Below are 13,503 nucleotides of genomic sequence, written 5' to 3' on the forward strand. Positions count from 1 at the left end.
TTAACAACACGAAGAAATGGACACACCACAACCCTAGCAAAAAAATAAAAATAAAAATAAACTAATAAGGCTGTGTCTCGTTTTCGGCCAAAGCGTTGAGGACGTGTCGCAGGGCGACAAAACACCATTGGAGCAATTTTCCCCAAAGACAAGAAAAGTTGACAGAGTTGAGTTCTGCCAGTGTGTGTTTCAGGCAGGTACCTCGGACCCCGCGGCGTCCTCTAAGCGCCACCCCGACCCTCGGGCGCTGGGGGGCTCCGGGTCAAGCTCTCCGCGGCGCACAGGCTGCCTTGAACTCACAGCTTCCGCGCTGGGAAGTGACGGGCGGCCCCTCCCAGCGAGGACTCCGCGCGCCTCCGGAGCCGGAGGTAAAGCGAATCCCCGCTCGGCTGAGCGTCCCGGCCACGCTAACCGGACGGGGCCCGGCGCCCCCGGCCCAGCCCCGGCCGCCGCCAGCCCCGCGCCCTCGGGGCGGAGGCGGACGGCCGCCCGCTGCAGAGGCGCAAACTTTTACACCTACTTTTTGTTTCGCTTCGGGTCTGGCGTGGCTCGGGCACCGCCCTGGACCCGGACCCAGACACTGATTTTCCACCGCCTAGGGACGGTGCCTCCCGCGCCCCGAGGTCCAACCAGCTTTTCGGAGAACTAAGTTCTCACCCTGCTTGCTAAAAGTGTGGTCCCCGAGAGTAGCACGACGCCAATTGCAACAACAATGACAACCACCACCCTAAGCAGAATCTCCTAAATGAGTGGGGCTGCCCAGGCAGGCTGGACGATAGCGCCAGCGGGACTAACTGGGCGCGGGGGTCGGGATTAAAAAGAAAGCCTGGAGCGCGAAGACTCGGGCGAGCCAGAGTAGGCTGTCGGTCGCGGCGTCTTTCTCGCCCGGCGCTCGGGGCGTCTGTCTGTCTGTGACTGACTAGTTGTCCCCTCCGCTGCTCAGGCAAAGTTTGACAAATCCGGGGCACGGGGAGCGGATTTCCCCGAGCCCCCCTCCCTTTCCCGCCCCGCGCGCCCCCCTCCCCAGAAATAATCCCAGCAACTGCTGGCCCAGCGTGCAAACTTACGTTTGATCTGCCGAGGTTTGCTCTGCTTTCGCCGGGACATCTCGGCGGCGGCCGCTGCCACTGGGGCTCCCGCGGTGCCCGCGGTCCGGGCTGCCGCTCCCTCGGCTCCCGCCGCTCCCGCCGCCGCCGCTGGCCAGGCTCGGGCCGCCGCGGGCCGGACTCCAGGGGCTCCGGACGCGCGGGATCCGGGCGCTGGGCTCCTCCGGGAGCCGCGGAGCCACGTTTGGAGATGAGCAGGCAAATGAGAAGACAGAGGGGGGCAGAGAGAGTGTGACAGTGGGGAGGGGAGGGGGAGAGTAGAAGAGCAATGGAGGGGGGAAGAACAGAATTTACAAACGAATGGACGAGGAAAGAGAAAAGGGGAGCACGAAAAGAAGGAAGAGAAGGAGGGAGAGAAGGGAGAGCGAGCAGAGGAGAGAGGGGGAGAGAGGGGGCGGAAGGCGCGGGAGGAGGAGCGCGCTCGCTCTCCCCTCTCCCCGGCGTGCGGGGCAGAGACTCGAGCGCCGCCGCCGCCGCCGCCGCCGCCGCCGCCGCCGCTGCCGCTCCGGGCCGCGCAGCTCGCTCTCTGCCGCGGGAGGTGGCGAGGCGCGGGAGGGAGGGGCGCGCCGGGGCTGCGGGGAGGGGAGACTATTCCATCAGCGAAAGGAGGATTGGCTGCATCCAAAGCCAGTCCGGATGCAAAAGAGGGCCCCGGCCTCGGTCGGGTGGGGTGCACGGGAGCGCGGTGGGGGGCTGGGGGGGGCAAGAGGCGTGGGGAGGCTTTGGAGGGGGGCCACCTTCTGCAGTTGTCACCGCGTCAGCTCTGGGCATCTGCCAGAGCACCCCTCCAGGCAACTTCTTCCCACAGCCCCCTCTGATGGACCCCAACTCTCCCCACGCCTCGCCCGTCCAGCGGGACACAAAGAAATCCCAGTCTCTTCGTAAACTTTGTGCTTCCAGTTATGCCGCCCCCTCCCCTAGCCTCCACCCCCGCCCTTCCAGCTTCTTGGCAGGAAGGTTAGGCCCCTGGCAGAATCCTCGGCGTGAGGCAGCTGATCACAAATGCCAACTGTGTGTCTTGGGGCCAGTTAAGCCCTCTCATCTGCCCGGGCTCTCTAGAGACCATTTCAATGCTCTCAAGGTTCCCAGGAGACCGCTGCGGACGTGGACCATCCCCCACTTAGCCCGCACGGATGGGATGCTGAGCGGTGTCCTCAAAGTGCTCTCTCTCACCTCGAGTTTTCATTTCTAGATTGTAAAAATTCCGAATTTGGAAACAGGCAGATATTTTTCCCTCATATCAAAAAGGAGGACCATTAACTAGGTGATTAGCCCTAGGTGGGAAATGAAGCGTCTCTAATCAGAATACTAACTTCTTGAGGAAGTCGGTGGAAGTTCTGAAGTCCCACCCCATCCCATGACCTTTAATTCTTTTTAGTTCTTCTGCCGCAGGGAAGCAGCCAGCGACTAATAAAAGATTTGATCTTGCCATAATTTCCCAAGCAGGTAAGACCCAATAACTATTTCATGGTTCTTCAGCTTTTAAAGTTTTGTTTCATTCTTATTCAATTATTTTGTGTGTAGTATGTCGGAAACCGCAAGCCAAAAGAAGAACAAATTTTGAAGTGATTTGCATAGTTATTATTTGGTCAAGTTAAGCTGCACGAGGCTAGCTTAGTTTCTCATAGTTCCATATATACTGAGAATTAAATATATCCTCCCCGGTGGGCTGAAAGAAGCTTCTATCCAAGTGGCAGTGGAACTGGCCGCTTTATGTAATCAGAATTTACTAATAAACTCCACTGCAGTTGACACGTATCCCCCAGATACTGCTGACTCTTTCCCCCAGGTTGTGAGATCCTCCATTCTGATCTAAAATTGTGCCCCCCTTTGTCTAGGCCACGGGCCATTCCTATGAGCCCCACCAAACTTGATACTCTGAAAGGGTCTGGGGGTCAGCATAGAGCCTGAGCAGATAGATATGCCTGAGCATAATGCCGGCCGCTCAGTGTGCAGGAGGCACTGTAATCAGTGTCATTTATAACCCCATCAGGACATCTTCTGGAAGGTGTAAAGAGTTGCTCTGTGAAAGGTTTGGCTGAGAGAATCTTAACACAGAGCTGAAGACCAATTGTGAATTTTATTACATTACCATTAGTACTATTACCATATGGGGTTGTAAGAATACATGTCCTTTGCAGTGGAAAATGCACTAAATGACAAAGTCCCTCCCCTGAAGAACCAACAAATTGAAGCCGTAAGTACCATGAAAAGCAGGGTTATATGTGTTTGTGCTGTGGAATGAATAAGCAGACAGAGAACTACAGATTTTTGCCTCCTTAATTTTCAATTCATTACAATTAAATTGGTGTGCTTAGAATTGGATGCATTATACATTATGGTTTCTAAAGATCTTTTTTACAGAACTGGCTGACTTTTTGTATCAGCCAAAAGGAATGCCCATTGGAATTAAAACATCATAACAGTTAGTGTTTCTTTTGGCATTTGAAATGGTTAAATATGCAAAGCAAAAGAGAAACAAATAAATCTCAGCTAAATATTCCGTTTAAAAGCTGAAAAGAGCAAAAGTCAGGGAATTCAAGGCAAGACTGGTAAAATAACCAGACTGCATTCTTAGAAATATAGTTTATATAAACTTATAAATATATATTAATTATAGCCATTATGAATGAATTAAACTGAGGAATACTATTACAATTTGTGTTTTCTCATCATTTTTAATGAGAATGTTGATGATATTTAAAGTTCAATTTTTCTTTTTCTGGTTTAACTCACTAAGGTTATAAAATTAAAAGACAGCAAAACCTATAAGCAATTATCTCTGTCCAAATGGATATAGCAGGCCCAAACCACAGCTACATGACTATCAAACAATGATTATGAAAACCACAATTGAGAAAAGCATCAGGGAATGATATTGCAAAACCACAGCAACAAATGTATCTGTGATATTGAAAACCACAATTCACAACCAATACCCTGTGTACCTCAAATTACTATTTAACTATAAATGTGAAAATATATAAGTAACAGCAAAAAATAATTTCTCATTTACTTAAAAATGAATTATTCATTTTTTAGACTCACTGATTTCATCTCTACATAGTGGTTCATTTTGAAAACTTTCGGCTTTCAAAGACAAATCATTGAAGAATCACATATGTAAGTTACTTTAAACGCAGAAAATATGCAACTTTTAATAACATTTCCTTAAATACTAAAAGAATTGATCTGAAACCAATCTGAAATTAAGAAACACTTACCTCAGTCTTTCTCAGGCTTTCTTCATAAAGTTCTTCGGGAGTGAAAGGGGAGGTGAGTGGACACTGCTTATGGAAAAAAAGCTTGAAGTATTCTATTACAACTTCAATGAAAATATAATTGTATATACTCTTAATAGTCCATTTAGCCAAAAACATATATCTGACAATAAAATGAGATGTCATTACCAAAACTACTTTAATATACAAAATCAAAGGTTTATTTACAAGTAAATAAAAACAATATTGTTTGCAGTTTTCTAGGGTCGCCAGATTTCAAAAATTAAAATAGGATGTCCAGATAAATTTGTATTTCAAATAAGCAACTTTTCTTTTTTAGTATTAGTCTGTTCCGTGCAACATTTGGTACCTACTCATCTTAAAAGAACAATTGTTCATATCCTGTACTTTATTGCATTTTATGATAAACCTACAAATCTGGCATGTTACCATTTTCACAAATTTATGGTTGTTTTACAAATAACACTCTTTATAGAAAAGGCTAAAAAACCCTAAAGTGCTTCCTACAGACATATATATATATAATTCTTGAACATCATATTATTTAAGGACGGCAAGGTAGAAGAATAAATTTCTATACAAAAATTCTTACTTTATTTGGCACAGTACAGAAATGTGCTCTCAGTGTAAATGGATTGCATTCATGTATGTCTTACTCTTGGATTTGTTTTTAAAATGTGTTTTTTCCTCCAAGGGATCGACAAATTGATAAACCAACCTCCCAGGCCACATCTTATTAGGCAGCAAGCTGCCTCCTTTATTATGGGAGTAAACAATATTCAAAACCTTCAGAAAGACTTAATTTTTTGCCCTTGTATCCTCACCAGAAATTGAATACAGTTTATCTGCCTTGATTTAAGATTGTGACACTGAATTGAACAAGAACGCAGTATGAAAATAGTGTTTCGGATTTGTATATCTTTATAATTTGAGCAGTTTAAAAATAAAAATCAACAAATTCATCTAAATGGCATTCCTACATTATAACTATGAAAAGGACTATCTGTTTACTTGCAAAGGAGCCAAGGGCTTTGAAAACATTCAGTCAGTCTACATCAGGGTTTTAACTTGGGCCTCGTGTAGACGGTCAATCTCTCAAAAGAAGTTTGTATGTACAAAAATACGTTCTAAGGAGTGAATCTATTGAATTCACTAGATACTAAATATGTCTGTGAAAAAGCCATCTGCGGACCATTATGAGTTAAGAATCACTATTCTCTTTATGTGTAAATTTTTATAGTGTCCTGAAAACCAAAGTGTGCATGATTTAAGTTTTTACTCTTTGCAAATCATCCTTTATGTTCAAGGTACTATTCTGAGAGAAGAGAGTCATGGGATCAAGTCTATTAAAAAAAAAAAAAAGAAGAAGAAGAAGAAGAAAAGAAAGAAAGTTCTTTGTTGCTAAGTCTGTATAATACATTCACATCTCCAAGTATAAAATAAATATTAAAGGAGTATCACCTGAGATTTTAGGGGACATCTGTAGATTTTGCCTGATTAACATCCATTCTCTTTTCAGGTAATAATGCTGTGATATCTTTTAAAGAATTACTCTTCCTCACCCAGTATTTGGTCATGTGATACAAATGTGACTGTCCTCAATCCCTGACTAGTATATTCTAGGTGTTTGTCTACAGTGATTGGTTAAATGGCCCGATTTGTTCCCATTAGTCAGCCCTGGAACTTTTTCCTGTTCCGGTGGAACCACTGAGGGAAAGGTGCTGTTTTTCTGCTGCGCTCCACTGGGAGAATGCAAATCCTGTCCTGCAAAATCTGCTGTTGCCTATCCTTGTTGGAAGAAACTGTTAAGAATGCTGCCAACACAGAGGACTATTTTGTCTTATCTCAGGATCTGATTTTTGGGAAATCCAAACTAAGATACGCATCAACATTTCAATATTACTTTGTTTTGGATCCATCAACATTATCTTTGTGTCTCCATAAACATTAGAGTAATTTCTGTTATATCTCACTTTCATCTATTTGGCTAAGCTAACACTTAACGCACCTTTGTTGTCTTAGTATAGATGGCATTTTTCACAGGAAGATATCACTTATCTCCCAGTCTCAATGAGATGCTTCTTCTCCTTTGCTACCGTAACACCTTTTTGTTCTGCATAATATCACTTGTTGCAATGTATTACATTGACAATTTAGTTACATAAAATGCAATCCTCACCAGCCAATACACCTGTCCCAATACACCTAACTAGATAGAAAGGTTGGTGAGGGCAAGAATCATCTTTTTCAGAATCATATTCTCCCCAGTGCGGGACACATAGAAGGTTTCTAATATAATTATTGAAAGAAAAAGTGAATTCAGAATTAACCTGTCTTATGTGGGAACTCCTGCCATTCTCAGTCTCCATCCACATAGCCACAGGGACAGGAGACGGCGGCCATATTTGTACAGCATAACTCCATGCGTGCTCCTGTTGGCAGATACTTGGACCGCAAGGGAGACCCTGACTCAATTATGACCAAATCCCTCCCTTAGAAATCTAGAGTTAGTTTCAAGAGTTTCATCCTTACATAGGCTGATCTCTTGAATGAAAAAGTAAAACCTCTGGCATTATGGCATGGTTGTCACCATCTGAACAGAGTAGCAGTGATAGTTTTTCTGTAGAGAGAAAAGTGAATAAAACATATGAAATGGAATCCCACATCTTGTCCCAGCCCCTTCGTGGACTGCAGAAGCACTTCCACCCTTGATATCACTGAGATACTTATGATTTCTTAAAATAAATTCCTCCCGGGGCGCCTGGGTGGCTCAGTGGGTTAAACCTCTGCCTTCGGCTCAGGTCATGGTCTCAGGGTCCTGGGATCGAGCCCTGAATCGGGCTCTCTGCTCAGCGGGGAGCCTGCTTCCCTTCCTCTCTCTCTCTGCCTGCCTCTCTGCCTACTTGTGATCTCTGTCAAATAACTTAAAAAATCTTTAAAAAATAAATAAATAAATAAATAAATAAATAAATAAATAATAAATTCCTCCCAACCTTTTCTTCTTTCAATTATTTTTGTCCTAAATTAGCATTAGTTGATTCCTGTCACATTCAAGATGAAAGACTAAATAAACCAGGACAAAAATTAACCATCTATGACTCCAGTTTGCTTGACTGAACATTTGAATATTTAGAAGTAGCAGTTTAACTGAATTTTCAACTTTCCTCCAGAAAACACTGTATTAGTCTGGGTTCTTCAGATAAACAGAACCAACAGTATATATATATATATATATATATATATATATATATATATATATATATATATATATATTTGGAGACACAGAAAGATTATAGGGAATTAACTTACACAGTCAGAGAGGCTAAGAAGTCCCAGGATCTGCAGTTGACAAACTGAAGACATAAGAGAGACAGTGGGATAGATCTAGCTTGAATCTGAAGACCTAAGAACCGGCGGGGGGAGGCTGATGGTGTAAAATCCAATCTGAATCTGAGTATGAAGGCAGGAGAAGACTGATATCTCAGCAGGGAAACAGTCATGCACAGAGAGGGATTTCTCACTTACCTGCCTTTTTCTAATCAGGTCTTTCGTGGAACTGAGGAAGACAATTTGCTTTACTCCTCTGCCTATTCAAAATGTTAACCACATCTGAAAACATCACAAACATGCCTAGAATGTTGTACCAAATATCTGGGCACCCCAAGAGCCAGTGAAGCTAACACATAAAATTAACTGTCGCAAGTACTTTTTTGTACTTGTAGTTTGTACTTTTTTTGTACTTGCCCCCTCCCAGAGGCGACCCTGAAATGGCAAAGAACCCTTATGAATCTTAAGTGGGTAAATCAACAATTTTAACATAGATAATCATGATAAAGATCAATTACTGATTTTGGACATTCGCTTCAATAAGGCGTAACTCTTGGGGGAAAAGTTAGTATTTTCAAATTCAGAATTCCTCAAGGACTTGATGATCCATTGACATGCACATCTATAACCATCCTGATTAACATATATTCTGGCCCCAGATGTTCAATTTTACTTTCAACTTTACTTTACCACATATGAATAACCATCTAACAGATTACCTTGCATGTAAATTTTATGAATGTTGTTATAATTTGCATGAATAATGTTTATACTTCTGTGGTGGATTTTATTTTTCAACCTAAAACTTTTGCCATAAATTCCTAAATGCAAAAGAGGAAATTAAACAGCTTTTTGAGAAAACTTGCTTTGTGGATAGACTTAATCAAATCACTTATCTTTGCTTTTATCTCCTTGCAAGAGTATATTAAAATAATGCATTATGAGTGAATTTAGGGTGACCTGAAGTTGTAGGATTATGAATAAACATACCAGGGCATACTGATAATGAAATCATCTAAAAGACACTGAAAAGTATGATTATATCACTTTTAAAATATATCTTATAATGAAAGTTAAACTATATGACCAATATACCTCTTTTAAGACAATTTTTATATTTATCAAACAGATAGATGTACAGATTTAAAGGTCAAATAGATTTTTAAGACTCATGATGAAAATTAGCAGTTTCTTGTCCCTCTCAACATCCTGACAATTCCCGCTCCCAGAGGGATAATCATTGTCAGTTCTTTTTAGGTGATTCTCCCAATGTTCACCTCATTTTTTTTAAGTAGGCTCCACACCCAACATGGAACCCAATGCAGGGCTTGAACTAGTGATCCTGAGATCAAGACCTGAGAGTCCGACACTAACAGACTAAATCACCCAGGCTCCCCTGACGTTCCACTCATATTTCTAAATAAAATAGTATGTTTTAAAATTTTATTAGTTATTATTGATTATATTGACTATCTACAATAAAATATGAAATTGTAATGGACTTATACCTCTAACACACACTTTCTTCAAATCTTTTTTTTTTTTTAAGATTTTATTTATTTATTTGACAGAGAGAAGTCACAAGTAGGCAGAGAGGCAGGCAGAGAGAGAGGAGGAAGCAGGCTCCCCGCTGAGCAGAAAGCCCGATGTGGGGCTCGAACCCAGGACCTGGGATCATGACCTGAGCCGAAGGCAGCGGCTTAACCCACTGAGCCACCCAGGCGCCCCTCTTCAAACCTTTTTTAAATCAAAAGCTTATATTTTTATTAACAGCTAATCTATATAGAGTATGGCGATTATGTTTTATTTTGATCTCTTTGTTTTTCCTGGAGTTCATAATTAATGTCTTCATCATTTCTCAGTTTTTAATGAACTATTACTATCCATCCCCAAATCCTTTGCCAGTGTAATATAGTCATTATTACATCAAGTAATGCATCATTACATCCAATAATCGATAATCAGATTATTCCTGCCATGCTGGTGTCCTTGGACCCTTCCATTCTTCTGTTCTATTCTCAACTAATTGCTCTTTGTGACTAAAATTTTCTTTTCCTCATGATCCAGAGAATTCCCTTTTGCCCTATATTAGATTCTAGGTTTCCTGAATACTATTTATTCCTTTTTCTCCTTTCCTTTTCTCTTTCCATCCTTCCTTGTTTTGTACTTTTAGAGTACAATTTCATGGAGCTTCCTGGGAAAATGTATATATAAGGTAATTTTTTTGAGATTTCACAAGACTGAAATTCTCCTGATTTTGCCCTAATACATGATATATGGTTTATGAGGGTATAGAATTCTAGAGTGTAAATTGGTTTTCCTGAACTTTTTCTTTTTTTCCTTACATTTTTTCCAGTTTTACTGAGATATAGTTCTATATATCATAATATAAGCTTAAGGAGTACCACGTGATGATTTGATACACTTGTATTTTGCAAAATGATAACCACAATAAGGTTAGTTAACACCCCCAACACCTCACATAATTATCTTTTTTCTGCCTGCGGTGTGACTACTTAAGATCTACTGTCTTAGCAACTTTCAGGTGCATAATATAGTATTGGTAACTATAGTCACCATGCTGTACATTAAATCCCCAGAACTTATTCATTTTATTTTTTTAAGATTTTATTTATTTATTTCAGAGAGAGCAAGAATGAGAGCAACCAGGGGGAATGGCAAAGAGCGGGGCAGAGAAGGGGACTCCCCACTGAGCAGGAATCCCGATACCCAGAACCCTGGGCTCCATCTTCAGGACCTTGGGATCATAAGCTGAGCAGAAGGCAGACACTCAACCAACTGAGCCACCCAGGTATCCCAGAAATTATTTATCTTATAACTGGAAATTTGTACTCTTTAACCAACATCTTCCCATTTCCCCCTCCTCCAACTCTTGGCAAACACCATTCTACTCTCTGGGATCTATGACTTCAGCTTTTAAAAATTCCACGTAAATAATATGTGATATAATTTAGTATTTGTCTTTATCTAATTTATTTCGCCTAACATAATACCTTCATCCATGTTGTCACAAATGACAAGATTTCCTTTTTTTCCCCTCATGGCTGAATAATATTCCATTGTTTATAGACATATACTCCATCTTTTTTATCCATTTTTTTAATATATTGGTTGTTGTGAATAATGCTGCACTGGACACTGAGATCCTAATTTTATTTCCTTTGAGAATATACCCGGAAGTGGGACTGTTGGATCCCTGATGGTAGTTCCTTTTTTTAAAAAAAAGATTTTATTTATTTATTTGAAAGAGAGAGAGTGAGAGAGAGCAGGAGAGTGGGGTGAGAGGCAAAGGAAGAAGCAGACTCCCTGCTAAGCAGGGAGTCTGATGCGGGTCTCTGATGCTGGGACTCTGGGATCATGACCTGAGCCAAAGGCAGATGCTTCACTGGGCCACACAGGTGCACCCAAATGGTATTTCTACTTTTAATTTTTTGAGGAACCTCCATAGTGTTTTCTATTGTGGTTGTACCAGTTATTAGTCCTATTGACAGTGCAAAAGGATTCCCTTTTCTTTATATCTTCACCAATGTTTTTGTGAGATGATGGCTTTGATTTACATTTCCTTGATAATTAGTGATGTTGAGAATCTTTCCAAGCACTTGTTGATGATTTGTACATCTTCTTCGGAAAAATGGTGGTTCAGGTCCACTGCACATTTTTTAATTGGATTGTTTGGTTTTTTGCTATTGAGTTATATAAGTTCTTTTTACATGATGGATAATTAACCCTTTATTAGACGATTTGCAAATATTTTTTCACATTCCATAAGTTAGCTTATCATTTTGTTCATTGTTTCTTTTGCTGTGAAGAAAGCTTTTTAGCTTGATATAGTCTCAGCTTGTTTATTTTTGCTTTTGTTGCCTGTGCTTTTGATGCCAAAAAATTGTCTGGAGGACCAGTTTCAAGGAGGATTTTTCCTATTTTTTTCTCTTAGTATTTTTTTGTTTTCAGGCTTATTTTGAGATCTATAATCCATTTCAAAATAATTTTGTGAATAGGTAAGTAGGACTCCAATTTCATTCTTTTGAATGTGATTGTCCAGTTTTCCCATTACCATTTATGAAAGAGACTACCCATTCCCTATTAAATAATCTTGACTTTCTTATCAAATATTAGTTGACTTTATATGTAAGGCAGTAGTTTCTGGGCTCTTTATTCAGCTTCATTGGTCTATTATGTCTGTTTTTATGCCAGTACCACATAGAGGTTTTTTTTGTTTGTTTGTTAGGTTCTTTTTTGCTATAGCTTTGTAATTTATTTTGCAATGAGGAAGACTGTTGCTTACAGCTTTGGTCTTCTTTCTCAGAATTGTTTTGGCTATTTGGGGTCTTTTTGTGGTTCCTTTATGAATTTTAGGATTATTTTTTATATTTCTTTAAAAATGCCATTGGAATTTTTATAGAGATTGAATTGAATTTATGACTTTGGATAGTATGGACATTAAAAAAATAATTGCTCCAATTCATGAACATGGGATGCCCTGTGGCATTCCTACAGCAGAGTGGTCATTTAGGCCTCTCATTCCAAAGGCCTATGCCATTCTCCAAAACCTTCCTTACCCCCAGCCTCCTCCATGTTACATTTTGGCAGTCCAGGTATTATGGATGATTTCATGCTCTACATTAGCTCCAACATTTGTATCTTCTTTAATTTCTTTCATGAATATCTTGTAATTTTAAATGTATAGATATTTTGGAACGACTGGGTGGCTCAGTTGGTTAAGCCTCCAACTCTTGATTTTGGTTCAGGTTATGATCTCAGAGTTGTGGGCTCAAACCCTGCGTCGGGCTCCACACTGAGTATTGACTCTGTTTGTCCCTCTTCCTCTGCTCCTCCCCGCACTGACACTCTCTTGCTCTCTAAAATAAATAAATAAAAATGAAAAATCTAAATGTACAGATATTTTATCTTCTTGGCTAAATTTATTCCCAAGTATTTTTATGCTATTGTAAATGGGATTGTTTTCTTATTTTTTCATGTAGTTTACTGTTGGTGTTTAAAAATGCAACTGATTTTTATATGTTGTTTATATGACCCGCAACGTTATTGAATATTTATAATAGTTCCAACAGTTTTTAGTGGCGCCTTTAGACTTTTCCATATCTATTAGATCATATCTTCTGCAAATAATTTTTTACTTCTTTCTTTCTGATTTGGAGGTCTTTCATTTAATTTTCTTGACTAATAGCTCCAGCTAGGATATCAGCTTTATGTTGAATAAGAGTGGTAAAAGTGGGTGCCCTTGTCTTATTCCTGATCTTAGAGGGAAAGCATTCAGCTTTTCATCATTGGGTATGATGTTAGCTGTGGGCTTGTCATATATGACCTTACTTATATTGAGGAACATTCCTTCTATATACAAATTTTTGTGAGCTTTTACCATGAAGCAATGGTTAATTTTGTCAAATGTTCTTTCTGCATCTATTAAGATAATCATATGATTTTTATCTTTCATTCTATTAGTGTAGTGAGTCACATTATTTGTGTATGTTGAACCACCTTTGAATACTAAGAATAAATCATATTTGATCATGGTATATGATTCTTTTAACGTGCTGTTGAATTAAGTTGCTAATATATTGTTGAGAATTTTTGTATCTCTATCAAGAATATTGGTTTGCCCTTTTTTTTCTTGTAGTGTCCTTTTCTGCTTTTCATATCAGAATAATCCTGGCCTGACAAAATGAGTTCAAGAGTGTAGCCTCCTCTTCAGTTTTTTGGAAGAGTTCAAGAAAGGATGGTGTTGGGGCGCCTGGGTGGCTCAGTGGGTTAAAGCCTCTGCCTTCGGCTCATGTCATGATCTCAGG

The 13,503-nt window shown here is 40.4% G+C and overlaps 1 protein-coding gene and 1 long non-coding RNA gene across 3 annotated transcripts in view; one reads left to right on the forward strand and one right to left on the reverse strand.

The window, feature by feature from the left end:
• The window catches only part of ZFPM2 (zinc finger protein, FOG family member 2), a 457,914-nt gene extending 456,087 nt beyond the window's left edge, over positions 1-1,827 (reverse strand). The window contains exon 1 of one of the 2 annotated variants that reach the window (XM_047725745.1): positions 1,068-1,827. In XM_047725745.1, the coding sequence (XP_047581701.1) occupies positions 1,068-1,107 (40 nt within the window). In that variant the 5' untranslated portion in view covers positions 1,108-1,827. The remainder of the gene's footprint in view (positions 1-1,067) is intronic. The other variant, XM_047725746.1, reaches the window with a different exon arrangement.
• LOC125097751 (uncharacterized) lies at positions 1,719-5,704 on the forward strand. The gene is made up of 3 exons (XR_007126601.1): positions 1,719-2,552; positions 4,149-4,229; positions 5,656-5,704. It is a non-coding gene; the product is annotated as an uncharacterized LOC125097751 (long non-coding RNA).
• The last annotated feature ends 7,799 nt before the right edge of the window (positions 5,705-13,503 follow it).

Source organism: Lutra lutra, chromosome 4 (genome assembly GCF_902655055.1).
Source record: "Lutra lutra chromosome 4, mLutLut1.2, whole genome shotgun sequence".
NCBI classification, from domain to species: domain Eukaryota; kingdom Metazoa; phylum Chordata; class Mammalia; order Carnivora; family Mustelidae; genus Lutra; species Lutra lutra.